The sequence below is a fragment of the Stegostoma tigrinum genome, chromosome 7 (assembly GCF_030684315.1).
Source record: "Stegostoma tigrinum isolate sSteTig4 chromosome 7, sSteTig4.hap1, whole genome shotgun sequence".
NCBI classification, from domain to species: domain Eukaryota; kingdom Metazoa; phylum Chordata; class Chondrichthyes; order Orectolobiformes; family Stegostomatidae; genus Stegostoma; species Stegostoma tigrinum.
Genome location: NC_081360.1, coordinates 18,533,620 through 18,548,342, shown reverse-complemented (window position 1 = coordinate 18,548,342; position 14,723 = coordinate 18,533,620). Strand labels below are relative to the sequence as shown.

At 49.4% G+C, this 14,723-nt stretch overlaps 1 protein-coding gene across 4 annotated transcripts in view; it reads left to right on the top strand.

The window, feature by feature from the left end:
• Window positions 1–14,723, top strand: part of LOC125453823 (collagen alpha-1(XVIII) chain-like) — a 284,767-nt gene that overhangs the window by 210,762 nt on the left and 59,282 nt on the right. For all 4 annotated transcript variants that reach the window (XM_048533814.2, XM_048533813.2, XM_059647079.1 and 1 more), the window contains 5 exons: window positions 255–308; window positions 403–447; window positions 8,126–8,248; window positions 8,693–8,764; window positions 14,077–14,121. In XM_048533814.2, the coding sequence (XP_048389771.2) occupies window positions 255–308; window positions 403–447; window positions 8,126–8,248; window positions 8,693–8,764; window positions 14,077–14,121 (339 nt within the window). The remainder of the gene's footprint in view (window positions 1–254; window positions 309–402; window positions 448–8,125; window positions 8,249–8,692; window positions 8,765–14,076; window positions 14,122–14,723) is intronic.

Genomic DNA, 14,723 nt, shown 5'->3' with positions numbered 1-14,723 from the left:
GTCTTGGAATTCTGAATTCTGGTCTGCCCTTTGCAAGTGAAGGATTTAACTTTATTTGTTTTAATGTAAACTGCATATTTTTTTAAAAGAAGAAAACTCTCCACCATGTCTGATTTGGCTATTAATCTCCTTCCTTCCGACCCTGCGAGTTTATATAAAATAGTCCTTTCTCTTGACTTAGATTGACCGTTCTCTAATGTCTGACTGGATTGTTGCAATGATTTATTTCTCCTTTTCTGCTCTTCTTCTTTTAGGGGCTACCTGGACAAGATGGCCGACCGGGACTGCCTGGGGAGAAGGGACTGCAGGTAATTCATCTCTGATTGAATAGTCACTGGCATGAAACACTATAAAGATTTGCCCTTGTTTTGTCTACTCATGAAATGTACCTTGTGCTTGCAGGGCGAACCTGGTGACCTAGGACTCCCAGGAGCTCAGGGGCCTAAGGTAAGGCTGACATGACACATCCTGACCACAGTGCCATGACTGTCCACCCCAGTCGTCCGTTCGACAATCAACGGCTTTGTGGCTGCGGATTTGCCAGTAGAGAGCTTAGATTCTCTGCTCCTTCAGGTCAAAGCTCAGCACAAAAAACAGGCGATTAGCTCTTCAGGCCAAGCAGCATCTTAGGAGCACAAAAGCTGACGTTTCGGGCCTAGAGCCTTCGTCAGTCTAGGCCCGAAACGTCAGCTCTTGTGCTCCTAAGATGCTGCTTGGCCTGCTGTGTTCATCCAGCTCCACACCTTGTTATCTTGGATTCTCCAGCATCTGCAGTTCCCATTATCTCTGATTAGCTCTTCACCTGTCAAGGAGATTTACAGCATGGAGTCCAGGCCCTTCGAAGCAACTGGCCCACATCACCTCCCACCTCATTGTAACTCGTCTCATTTCTATCTCTCTGCGTCCTTCCCCTTCAATGCATCTACCTTATTCACTTTGACCCCTCCCAGTGGCAGGGCGTGCCACATTCTCACTCGGCTGTGAGCTGACAACTTTTCTCCTGAATTCCCCATTGCATTTAATAGCAACCAGCTTATATCTGTGGCCCGTCTTTTGTAGGGCTTCTGCAGCTGCTCTCTCAAACACCTCCGTCATTTCAATGATGAACAGTCACTCCTAGCCTGCCCTTTTCTGCAGGGGTAGTGCCTCTGCCGGTTCAGGCGTTCCCAACTTGCATGTACGTAGCGCCTTTTCCAACGTCAGGATGTCCCAAAGCCGATGGAAGTTCTTTCAAAGTGTTCCCGGTATTAAAAGGGGAGAAAGCACAGGTACCATGTTGGGCACTGTAAACTCCCATAAGCGACAACTACACAAAACGAACAGAAGCTCGGGTTTTAGCCATTTTTGTGGGTGAGGACACAGAGGAGAATCCCCCGGCTCCTGTTCAAATGGTGAAGAGCAATTTGTATATTCCTGAGAGGGCAGTCAGGCCCTTTGGTTTAACATCTCCACTGAAAGACAGCACAGCGCTGAGATGTCAGTGCATCGAGAGACTCAGTCCTGATTTCGGGCCCAAGTCTCTCATGTCGGTTTTGAGCCTACAACCCTCTGACTCCAAGGCAAAAGTGTTGCCGTTGAGCTGCACGAAGAAGCGAAGCGCTAAAAGCCAGCTACGCAGTGATCAGTCAGCGAAGAAGATAGCACAGGGTAAAGATGGAACGGTCACTGGATTTCAATCATTGTTATGGATCTCACCTCAGCCACCCCCTGGGTTCTGGGAAATGGTGTCTCACTGAGAGTCTGAGTCTGGCTCCTGAATAATCCATTGTTGTTTGTGTGCTCCTGTTTCTCCTCAGTGTTTATTTCTCTTCCTTCCATTCAGCGCTCATTCTGTCCTCTTCTTCCTTAGTTGCTGCAGCTTTTCATCACTGCCTCGACATTTGGATGTTTGTATGTACTGGACTGGCTGTGTTGCATGTAGACTTGACCCAGCATCCTGGCTGTGTTGCCCTGCTTGCCTGCTCAGTAGTTCCTCACTCAGATGAGGGAAGTCAGCATGTGCCTGCTCATTTACCCACATGTATATCGTATCATGTTTTCACAATAACAAAGAAACAACTTTTCTTTTACTCCCAAAGGTGAGGCAGAGTCCACAACTTGCAGACGGAATAATAGTTCTCATCAGGGAGAAGAGGCTTTGCCTCCGTGAAATCTCCCCTTAGCCTTCTTTGCCACATGGAGAACAATCCCAGGCTCTCCATGTGTCTGACATTTTCTCATCTTTGGTACCAATCCTTGGTAAATCTCCTCTGCACCCTCTCTGAAGCCTTAACAACATCTATTGTTTGTTATGCCCAGACTCCAGCAGAGGCCTACTCGGTGCCCTGCAAAAGCTGTGCCTAACTTTGTTTTCACACTCGATATCTCTGATTATAAAGACAGAGGTAATGCACATTTTATGAACCCTTTCATCAGCTTGCTCCTTAGAGGCATAGAGTTATACAACACAGAAATAGACCCTTTGGCCCAGCCCGTCCATGCCAACCAAATTTCCTAAACTTATCTCGTCCCATTTGCCGGCATTTGGCCCACATCCCTCTAAAGCCTTCCTATTCATGTACCCAGCCAGATGCCTTTTAAATGCTGTTATTGTACCAGCCTCCACCACCTCCTCTGGCAGTTCATTCCATACACGCACCATTCTCTGCATGAAAATGTTTCCCCTCTCACGTTAAACCTAAGTCCTCTAGCTTTGGACTCCCCTACCCTGGGGGAAAAGACCCTGGCTATTCACCCTATCCATGCCCCTCATGATTTTATAAACTTCTATAAGGTCACCCCTCAGCCCCTGACGCTCCAGGGAAAGTAGACCCAGCCTATTCAGCCTCTCCCTAAAGCTCAAACCCTCCAACCCCGGCAACATGCTTGTGAATCTTTTTTGCATCCTTTCAAGTTTCACAACATCCTTCCTATGGTAGGGTGGCCAGAATCGAACACAGTATTCCAAAAATGGCCTAACCAAGGTCCTGTACAGCTGCAACATGACCTCCCAACTCCTGTACTGAATGCACTGACCAATGAAGGCATGCATACCAAATGGCACTTTCACTGCCCTGTCTACCTGCGACTTTGCTTTCAAGAAGCTATGTACCTGCACCCCTAGGTCTCTTTGTCCAGCAACACTCCCCAAGGCCCTACCACTAACTATATAAGACTGTCCTGGTTTGCCCTCTTCACAAATCCTCTGTTACCGAATCCGCGGCGACTCTGATTTGGCTCTCCTTCAGGAATGTCACTCCTGCGGGCACTGCAAAACCACATAATAATACCTTCCATTTATTTATTGCTTTCAACATAGTAAAGGCATTCCCAGTCACTTCAAAAGACCATGATTTGACGTAAGGCCATATTAAGCAAGTGTTCCTTGCTAAGGGCCAGTTGCAAGCTGAATCCTAAAGGTGAGAGATGCAGGTTCAGAATTTGATGCCCCTGTCACTGTCTTTTCAGGTTCACCCCTGAACTTGATCTTGCATGGATGGTGAGACTTGCCAGCTAGGCCAATGTTTATTGGCCCCAGCAGAAGGTAGTGGTTAGCCGCCTTCTTAAACCACTGCAGTCTGTGGGATGTAGGTGGTGCCTGTTAGAAAGGGAGTTCCAGCACTTTTAAAAGTACTGTTAAGCACAGGGACCAAAACTGTGCACAGTACTCCCGAAGTGGTCTCACCAACATCCTGCACAATTGTGACAAGCCTTCCTACTTTTTAAACTCCGACCCTCTTGTAATTAGAATGGCCACCCTCTTGCTGTTAGTTTATAAATTACTTGCGGCTCATTTCAAAATGGATTTTCTTCCTCTTCATTAGTTTTTGTTTTCATAATCTGACGCTGATGCATGCCCAATCCTTTAGCCTATCACTAGTTTTCCCCACTTTGTCCACCGTAGTTTTTGATTGGTTGATCTCTTCATTGAGTACGGGTAGTTTGTGCTTTTCATTAAGCCCTCCCTTTTGAACAGAATAAAGCTTTTACTTTGCATTATGAAGTATCTGCTCAGATGTATCTCTCTGCTCCTCCACTGACATCCCATTTAACCTATTATCCCCAGCTGCTATACACAGCTCTTCCTCCAGACCTCTGTAACTGCCTATATTTAAGTTGAGGGACACTGGTTTCAGACCCGTGTTGCTCTCCCTCAAACTGAGCTGAAAAATCTATGTTGTGATTGTTACTCCCTACAGGATCCTTAACTGCAAGGAAATTCATAGGATGGGGAATAGTGAGGAGGATTACGGGATGGTATGGATGGGCTGATTAGTGACAAATGGAATTCAATCCGGACAAGCGTGAGGTGATGCAGTTGGGCAGGACAATCAAGGTGATGGGATAACATGATGAACAGTAGGACCCTGGGAACAAGGACCAGAGGGAGCTTGGTATGTAAGCCCACCAGGTATGGTAGCCAGACAGGTAGATAACATATTAAAAAAACATATAGGATACTTGCCTTTATTAGCTGACCTAGAGTTTAAGATTAAGGAAGTTAAGCAGGAACTTTGGTTAAGCCGCATCTACAGTTCTGGAATCCACGTTATAGAAGGGATGTGACTGGAGAGGGTGCAGAGGAGAATTTACCAGGATGTTATCTGGAATGGAGAGTTTCAGTTTCAGGGAGATTGGATAGACTGGGGGTTGTTCTCCTTTGAGCAGAGGAGAAGGCACGATTGAAATGTATGAAATTACGGGGGGCGTAGAATAGTACAGACAGGAAGGAATGTTTTCCCCCTGGCGATGGGATCAGAAATCAGGAGGGCATGGATTTAAGGTAAGGGACAGGATGCTGAGAGCGGATATGCAAAAAAATGATCTTCGCTCTGAAGGTGGTGGAATCTGGAACTTAAAGCCTGTCAGGGTAGAAGAAGCAGAAACCCTTCTAATGTTTCAGAAGCGTTTAGATTTGCGATGCTAAGGCATACAAAGCTATGGGCCAACTGCTGGAAAGTGGGATTAGAATAGTCAGGTGAGTGGCGCAGACTCAATGGACCGAAGTGCCTTTTTCTGTGCTGTGGACCTCTCTGACTCTATGACTAATTAATCCTATCTAATTACATATTACTAGTTCTTTGACAAGGTTCCACATGGTAGACTAGTCAGTAAAGTTAGATCACATGAGATTCAGGGTGAGCTTGGCAATTGGATACAAAATTGGCTTAATGGCAGGAGACAGAGGATGGTGGTGGAGGGTTGTTTTCTCCGACTGAAGGCCTGTGACCAGTGGTGTTCAGCAGGGAGCAGTACTGGGTCCACTTTTGTTTGTCATTTATATGAATGATTTGGATGAGGATGTAGAAAGCAGGAAGCATGGTTAGTAAGTTCGCAGATGAAACCAAAATTGGTGGCATAGTGGACAGTGAAGAAGGCAGCACGGTGGCTCAGTGGTCAGCTCTGCAGCCTCACACCACCAGGGACCCGGGTTCGATTCCAGCCTCGGGTGACTGTCTGTGTGGAGCGTGCACATTCTCCCCGTGTCTGCGTGGGTTTCCTCCAGGTGCTCCGGTTTCCTCCCTCAGTCCAAAGAAGTGCAGGCTAGGTGGATTGGCCATGCTAAATTGCCCGTAGTGTTCAGGGGTGTGTGGGTCACAGGGGGATGAGTCTGGGTGGGATATATCAAGGGGTGGTGTGGGCTTGTTGGGCCAAAGGGCCTGTTTCCACACTGTAGGGAATCTCATCTTGTTCAATTGGGTCAATGGGCTGAGGAGTGGCAGATGGAGTTTAATTTGGATAAATGTGAGATATTACATTTTGGCAAGATAAAATAGGGCAAGACTCACACAATTAATGGTAGGTCCCTGCATAGTGCTGTAGAATAGAGAGGTCTAGGGGATCCAGGTTGTTGAATTTATTGAATAATTTGTTGAAGTTTGCATCACAGGTAGACAGGGTTGTTAAGAAGGTCAATAGCACACTTACCTTCATTACTCAGACCTTTGAGTATAGGAGTTGGGACATCATGTTGAGGTTGTATAGGATATTGGTGAGGTCTCTTCTGGAGTACTGTGTGCAGTTCTGGTCACCCTGTTATAGGAAGGATACTATTAAACTGGAGAGGGTTCAGAAAATATTTAGCAGCATGTTGCTGGGAACAGAGGGTATGGGATAAAGAAATAAACTGGGACTACTTTCACTGGAACATAAGAGGTTGAGGGGTGGCCTTACTGAGGTTTATAAAATCACGAGGGGAATTGATAATGTGAATGACAAGGGTCTTTTCCCTAGAGCTCAAAACTAGGGGGCATTTTGTTAAAGTGAGAGGAGAAACATGACATGAAGAGTGTGGTTTGTATGTGGAATGAGCTTCCAGAGGAAGTGGTGGGTACAGTTACAACTTTGAAAAGGCATTTGGATAAGTACACGGATAGGAAAGGTTTGGGGGGAAATGGGCCAAGCACAGGCAGGTGGGACTATTTTAGTTTGGGAATGTGGTCAGCATGGGCTGGTTGGAGCAAAAGGGTCTGTTTCTGTGCTGTTTGACTCTCTGACTGTATCTAAAATGGCCTGTTCCCAGGCAGGTCCTGCAACATGTTGCAATAATCCCTGATGCACTCTACAAATTTGTCTTACATCTTCTTTGATTCTGTGATGCGATTTGTCCAGTCAGTATGCAAATTAAAATGACCCACGACAATTCTAGCGACCTTCTCACAGGCCTCCATTATTTCCTGTTTGGGATCCTAATGCCAACTCTCACCCATCAGTTCTTTCCCTGGCAGTCCTTTACTTCTACTCAAACTAATTCCACATCATGATTTACCGCACCTCTGTCACTGTGACCCCACTGCACTGGCGCCAGCCCTGATTAACAAACTTAGCCCACCTCCTTTTCCCTTTTTGCCCATTTTCTGGGAATGCTGAATTTTCTTGAATATTGAGTTTTCAGTCTCGGCCAACCTGCAGCTTTACAACATTCCCCTTCAAGCCATGTGGATGTGTAACTGTTCCAATTTTGAGGCATTGACTTCCAATTCCAGAAGTTGCTGCCACGCACTGATCTCCAAAGCCCATACAGCCAGAAACACAATGAGAGGAAATGCTGTAATCACATCCCCATGATAGCTGTGCAGTCACTGCCATTCATTTCTATTTGTGCCATTGGTTCTTTCATCTTTTTACAATTGTTGCTCTGTTCAGATTAAGGGTCTCGACTTTGAATTTTACCATTATTTGCATGATGCAATTTGTCAAAAGAATTATCCACATCTTTTGACAGATGGAATTGTTTGCAGAATTTCCTTAGCAATGGTACACCTCTATGTGTGTGTGTGTGTGTGTGTGTGCGCGCGTGCCTGTCTCACTCTCTCTCTTCCTGGGTCTCTCTTTCCCTGGGTCTCTCTGTCTCTGTTTATCTCTCTTATTGTCTCTCTGTCTCTTCTCCCTTTCTCTTTGCCCGCCTGTCTATTCCTCCCATCTCTTTCCAACCCTGTCGTCGCTCCTCTTCCTCTCTTTCTGCACCCTTTCTCTCTCTCTCCTCCCCCCTCTGTCTCCCTCTCTCTTCTTCACCCTCTCACTCTCCCTCCGTCCCTCTCTCTGTTTCTCTTTCTCTTCCTGTCTCTTTACAGCCTCTGGTTCCCACTTTGTCCTCCATCACTCTCTTCCACTTATCCCCCTCCCCGTTGCTCTCCTTGCCCCCCCCCACCTCACGCTCTACCTATCTGCAATCTGTCCAACTCTCTGCTCCCTGCTGTTAAATGTAGAAGCATGTGGTGCTGGTTTAGGCTGGGATTGAGTGTGCTCGCCATCGCAGTGTCCTAAGTCATGGCGTACACCGAGCATTTCGCTACAAGTTGCATGTTGGCGCTAAGGGAGGCACCAGATCCCAACTTGCCGTGCCTTTCACCTTCCTGCCCTCCGGAATGGTGTGGTGGGATCTCGACGGCACCTTGCATTTAAAGTCGCATTGGGAAGGCGACAATCGGATGGTGCAGCACCCTCTCTCAGTCCTGGATCGGGGACCGGAGTGTGAGACATGAACCACAACCTGTGAGCCCAGCACGCCGCCTGCTGACTGCTGTTTGAGCCGGGCCTTTGGATCGGCCAAGAGAGCCTTCCTCGAAAAGGGGACTGCAGGAGGCTGGCTCTGATCGGACGATCTGCCCTCCACTTGACACATGTTGTCTCTTTCCGTTTGCAGGGATCACCGGGGCAAGCCGGGAGTCCTGGTCAGCCTGGCCTAGCCGGGTTGCCAGGGCCAATAGGACCCCGAGGACCTCCTGGTCCTCCTGGACCATCGGCAACAGTTCTCCGCGCTGGCTTTGTAAGTCCTTGTAGCCTATGTTTTGATATAACCTCGCCTGCTCTCAACCTCTGGACCACTTCCGACCACACCCCAACCCACCCCCCGCATCCCTTGCACTTTATCAATGTGCAGGGTCATTGGAAATCGGTTGCGGGTGAAAGCCTGGTTTCAGTACCAGGGAAACCTCCCTTCCTCCTCAGCCCAGACTGGCGCTGGAAGCCGCCAGGGTTGGTTGGGCAGGGGGGTTGGGGGGGGTGGCGGTGGGGTTCGTACGCACCACCTTGAGGGGTCAAGCATTCTACCCACTGGGCCTGGTGCTGGCAATGTCCTGGTCTGTGCCAGGTTCGTGGGGGAGGAAGGGGTGGGTGGCGTGGGGCGGGAGGGTTTGTTCCATTGGTGCGACTGTTGGACATGGGCTTTGTGCCCCGAACCTCACGCCGTGTCGAAATTCCCGTTTGACAGGAGGACGCAGAGGGATCCGCACTTCCCATCGTGACGGGGTTGCCGGGGGAACGGGGGCCGGAGGGCACTCAGGTAAAGCTGAACGACTCGCTGACTCGGCACCGCCGTCCTCGTTCCCGCTGACCCCATCCCTGCTCCAAAACGCAACTCGCGCTGCGGCTCCCGGTCGCCCGACAGTCCGAGAGCACCACCCTGGCAGGGACGGTCCGATGGGCAGTTCTCCAGCACCTGGGATCGCTCTGAAGAAAATCTCCCAACCCCAGTTAGAATTGGGGAATGGGTGGGGCGGGTGGGATGGCATTTGTGACTGACCCAGAGACTCTGACCATTTTTTTTAAATGTTTACGGAGGGCGCAAAGCTGCTGGAATTCCCGACTCAAACGAGCGCTGGCTAATTCCCGAACAACCCCTCGCGACCCCTCTCACGTCGTCTCGGAAATTGGTTAACCCCAAACCCCATGCACCAATCCCGACTTGGCCCCCCCCCCCCCCCCCCCACCCTGCCCAACCAACCCTGCCCCTCTACCCCTCCCACCTCCCCACCTCCGCTACACACACTCGTTCAATGACAGTCATGAACGTTTGTTTAAATGTACCACCTCCATGCCAGTGTGTGCGCAATCGAAGCTGTCGGAAGATACCAGCCACTGCTGGGAACGGGGTTCACGGCGTTCCTTCCACCACGTGGTTGCAGCTCCTAATCCCGGGACACCGCTCTGGTTGGATGCCTCCGGCATCAACGGTCCCAGCCTGAAAAGGTCGGTTGGGGGGGAGCAGGTGAATACGGGTTCCTGAAGTAAAGTGTTGGACCTGCAATCCAGCAGGGGTTTAGGGGGTGATCATTCAGCAGCAGCAGCCCCCTCTCCCCCCCACCCCGCCACTTCAGTCTGCGTGGGTCGGTTTTAAACTATGCTGTCCTGTCCTTCCTGTGCAATGTGCCACCTCACCCTTCCTCAATGCAAATAGCGATCAGCCTACCATTACAACCCCCTCCCACCCAACTCTGTGAGAGTCCAGGCGGCAAGGCCCAGAGAGGCACTGCGACGCAGGGAAGCCTGTCTGGAGTAACCCACCCTGTCCCACTCTGTGACTCGATCCAGCCCAAACTAAATTCCTTTCAAAGTTATTCATTGTCTCTGTTTCCAACAAAGGCAGTGGAGATAGAGATTTCCAGGTCGCTGCCACTTTTCAAGTTAGTCATTCATGGGATGTGCCAGGCCAGGATTTATTGTTTATCCCTAATTGTCCCAAGACTGCTTTAGAGCCGTCCACATCGCTGTGGGTCTGGAGTCACATGTAGGTCAGACTGGGTAAGGGTGGTGGATTTCCTTCCCTTAGAGGACATCGGTGAACCAGACGGGCTTTTACAATGATCAGCAGTAGTTCCTCAATCACCACTGGGCCAGCTCTTTTTAATTCCAGACTTTATTCAAATCGCATCATCTGCCGTGGTTGAGATTTCTAGGCCATCTCCTCTGCTCCCCCTCTCAGGAAATGTCCTCAACCTTAGTAGAGTGCGGTGTGTAAAAATGGATGCAGTTCTCTGATTGTGGTCCAACTGAAGCTTTATAAACATGACCCTGTTTTGATGCTCAGTCGCTTCTGTTTACGTAGCAGAAAATCCCAGGCACTTTGCTCTATCAATTTACCCTGCCACTGTCAAAGATCTATGCAGGTAAGCGTTACGAACATACAAAACCTTTGTGTCCAAAGAGCTCAGACCTACCCCTGTGTACCTTGACGGCTGACGCTAAATTGTGACTGAACATTTTCCAGCCTGCTTCACCTCAGCGTGAACAAAAACAGAAGTTGCTGGAAAAGCTCAGCAGGTCTGGCAGCGTCTGTGAAGCAAAAGAAAAACCAGGGAATTAACGCTTCGGGTCTGGCGATCCCTCCTCAGAACCTCCACTGGGTGTCTGCTCGGAGACAGGTTCAATGTCTGGCAAGCAAAAGGCCAATAAGAGACAAAGCATTCTAAAAGTTCCTGTCCCGTCCTGTCAGAGATGCAGAACCAGTGCAAGAGATCAAATGATGGGAAGGTAGAGGTAGTTTGGGCAACAGCCGGGTCAGCCAGGATTTTGTTGTAATGGCAGAACAGACTTGTAGAACTGACAGGCCTACTGCTCCTGACAGGCCTACTGCTCCTGACAGGCCTACTACTGCTGACAGGCCGATTGCTCCTGACAGGCCTACTGCTCCTGAAAGGCCTACTACTGCTGACAGGCCTACTGCTCCTGACAGGCCTACTACTGCTGACAGGCCTACTACTGCTGACAGGCCTACTGCTCCTGACAGGCCTACTACTGCTGACAGGCCTACTGCTCCTGACAGGCCTACTGCTCCTGACAGGCCTACTACTGCTGACAGGCCTACTGCTCCTGAAAGGCCTACTGCTCCTGAAAGGCCTACTACTGCTGACAGGCCTACTGCTCCTGACAGACCTACTACTGCTGACAGGCCTACTACTGCTGACAGGCCTACTGCTCCTGACAGGCCTACTACTGCTGACAGGCCTACTGCTCCTGACAGGCCTACTACTGCTGACAGGCCTACTGCTCCTAAATCCTAAGGTTCCTTGAAAGATACTCAAGCACATGTGTCCAATGCAATCTCTGCCCTAAGGAGGAACCTCCCTCTGGAGGCCATGCAGCGGGAAGGGCATTTCAGAGACTCACCTTTGGCATATGTATGTCTTGCCTTTAAAGACAGGTCTGTAATTCCAGTGCAAGGAGAGGGAAGTTGCATTTTATGTAGCGCCTCTGAGAATCGAGAGGATGCTGCCGCAGTTCTTTACAGCGGACGTAGTACTTTGTAGCCGCTGTGGTGATGCGAAAAACTCAATCTGTTGCCTGGCAAGGCCCTCGTAGACGCCACGAGGTATCAGAGCAGAAGATCTGTTGTTGTGACGATGGTTGCGGGAGAGACCTTTTGGCCAGAAACACTTGGACATCTTTCCTGTTATTTTTTCCAAAGAATGCCTTGGGCTCCTTTTTTTTGTGGTCAGTCTGAGAGTGCAGGCAGGGTCTTGGTTTTGCCTCCCAGCACCCCCACCTCTTAAAACGAACGGTGTCAGGCTCCTCTGGGGCTTTACTCGAATGTCACCCGAGATTTTATGGTCAGACCACTGGCGTGGGCTTCAAACCCACAACCTGCTGACTCAGAGGTGAGAGCACTACTCACTGAGCCACTGCTGACACAGACTTGTGGTTTGTTATTTTCTATTTTTGCTTGTGGACATTAGAAAGCTCGTTTCCAGGGTTTAACTCTGAGCTCACTAATCTCCACATCCTGAACACTCCGCATCACTTTGAAGATCTGGATGTCTCCTCAGCAGGCTCACTCTCTCGCTCTCTCTCTCTCTCTGATGTGTACCATTAAATCTGTGTCCAATCTGTGGCATCAGCCAGTTCAATGTTTCCACCAGCCTCAGTTTCCTTTCCTCTAGGCTGCCACTTGAGTCGCAGGGCCTTGGGTTGGAAACTTGTTCTCAAACCCTTCCAGGATAATGTCTCCCTGCAGCCTCCTCTCCGGCCCACTGAAATCTCTGCCCTCCTCTCACTTTCGTTTCTTCCACCGCTGACCAGTGACACTTTGAATTAAAGGCGGAAATCAGTGATTTTGTTTTTGGTGGAGGGCAGGGGCGTGTGGTGGTAGCGTCGGGTCAGGATATTTACTTTCAGAGCTTCAGTCCAGCAATATCTGAGATGCTGGCACGAGTGGCCAAATCTTCGAAACGATTTGAGTAAATCGTGGTTATCCTGAAGCGGGGCGGGTGGGGGGGTAGAGGTAAGGCTTGAGGAAGTTCCATTGCGCGGTGTTACCAAGGGTGGTCAGACTTCATTTCAGAATCTTCTAGCAGGTCTAAACGTACAGCTTTCATTCTGTTCTCCCCTATATTTTGTGGTGGAGATGTCTCTGGCAAGTCCAGCTTTTGTTGCCAGTCCCTAATTGCCCACGGACTGTATGGTTTCCTTGGACATGTGTGGATCGAGCTTGGTGTTGCAGGCCTGGAGCGACGTTGGCCGGACTGCGTCAGGATGGCAGATTTCCTTGCCTAAAGTGGACGGGAATGGGAGGAGAGAGGTGAAACAAGGACAAAGGCTTGTAAAAAAGGTCCCAAAGCTGTTGAACTTCAAGTTTCGGCTGAAAGGCCGTACCGTGCCAAGCGTGGAGTTTCTCCATTCCTTCTCCCCGTTTTGGCCCAGTTGTCTCCGTGACCTTTGAACTTTGAGTTGCTTGTCACAGAGTCGTACAGCATGGAAACAGACCCTTCGCTGCAGCCGGTCCACACCATCCATAATCCCAAATTAAACCAGTCCCACCCCTGCCTGCGCTTGGACCATATCCCTCCAAAACATTTCTTATGCATGCGCCCAGCCACGCATCTTTTAAAACGTTGTTACCATGTGCACATACACCGCATCCTCAGAAAGTTCATTCCACAGACGAACTGCTCTCCACGGGGGGAGAAGTCGCCCCTCATGTGCCTTTCCAAACTTTCTCCTCTCACATTAAAAATATGCCCACTAGTTCTGAAGTCCCCTCGCCTAGGGGAAAGGCACCCGCCAGTCTCTCTGAACCCCTCGTGATTTTAGAAACTTCTATTGTCACTCCTCAACCTTCTACGCTCCAGTGAAGAAAGTCCCAGCTTATCCAGCCTCTCCTTATAATGCAAGCCCTCCATTCCCAATGACAACACCCAAGAGCATACCATGAGGGCTCTTCCCTTCCTCCCAGAATACAAAGAGAACAACATAAAACCTCATGGAAATGAACAGAGAGGATGCACTTTCTGCGGTGACTTTAAATAGATTGGTTTCCCTTTGAACATTTCAGAGTCAAACCAGTCAATGCTGGATGTCGATCTGCTGCTTCTTTTTAAACGTTGGGAGTGATGATTATCCCAAAGCCCCTGCAAGCGTACTGTTAACTTCCAGAGGGGAAAAGATCCTGAGGGATCTTAGCAGGGTGGGCTCTGAAAGGACATTGCCTCTTGTCAGAGAGGCTAGGACAACAAGACACTGTTTGGAAAAAAGAGGTCTCACATTTAAGACAGAGGCAAGGAAATGTTGTTTTCTGTGAGGATTGAGAGTCCGCGGCACTCCTTTTGCTGGACAGCAGTGAAGGCAAATGGAATATTTTTCAGGTGTTTAATAAGGGAGTTCAAGGATATTGGGGACAGGCACAAATGCGGAGTTGAGGCCACATTCAGACCTGCTAATGAATGATCTTATTGAAAGGCAGAGGGACAAATGACCTCCTGTTGTTCCTCCTTCCCCTGTTTGTATCAGCGAGATACAGCGGGACAGAAACAGTTCAGGCAGTTGTTTGAAGATTGAGGGATTGTTTTGTAACGGGACATCTCATTTTCTTCCTTTTGACAGGGGATCCCGGGGGAGCCTGGTCTTCCTGGAGTGCCTGGTTTGAAGGTGAGGACTGTACAGTCGGGTTTCCTGATGAAGGCTTTTCCGAACAGTCCCTTTCTATATCTTAGGCTTATTGAGGGGGTGGCGGGGGTGGGGGTGAGTGGACAAAAACAGAGTTGGAAGCCTTGACATTGTGAACTGGGTCAGTGGGAGAAGAAGCTGGTTGGGAAAGAACTTAGCAGAGCCTCAGAAGGTGCCCCAAAGCATTTGATAGAAAATGAAGTATTTTCGCCTTGAGCCACTGTTGTAACGTCAGTGGTTTGGCAGCCAGAGACAGCCCAGTGGGGTCTCACAGATGGCAACGAGATTGCCCTTTAACAACAGCGGAGAGATCAGTATGGGCCACCAGGAGAGCTCCTCCGTTTTGAAGCATTCCCATCATGAAAATGGTGATGCCGTTGGCCTGTTGAAGGGGTGGCATGATGGGAGTGGGATAGCATCGGCACACGGGCCAAAGGCAGGGGAAACAATGATGAATGGAGTTAAGTACAGAGGCTGCAGAGAGGAGATGGGCCAAATGGCTTCTTGTGCTCTGTAACTTCCATGCAATGTGTTGGAAAGGGAGATGATGAAGCTTTGTCAATGCATTGACAAGGCTCTTGCCT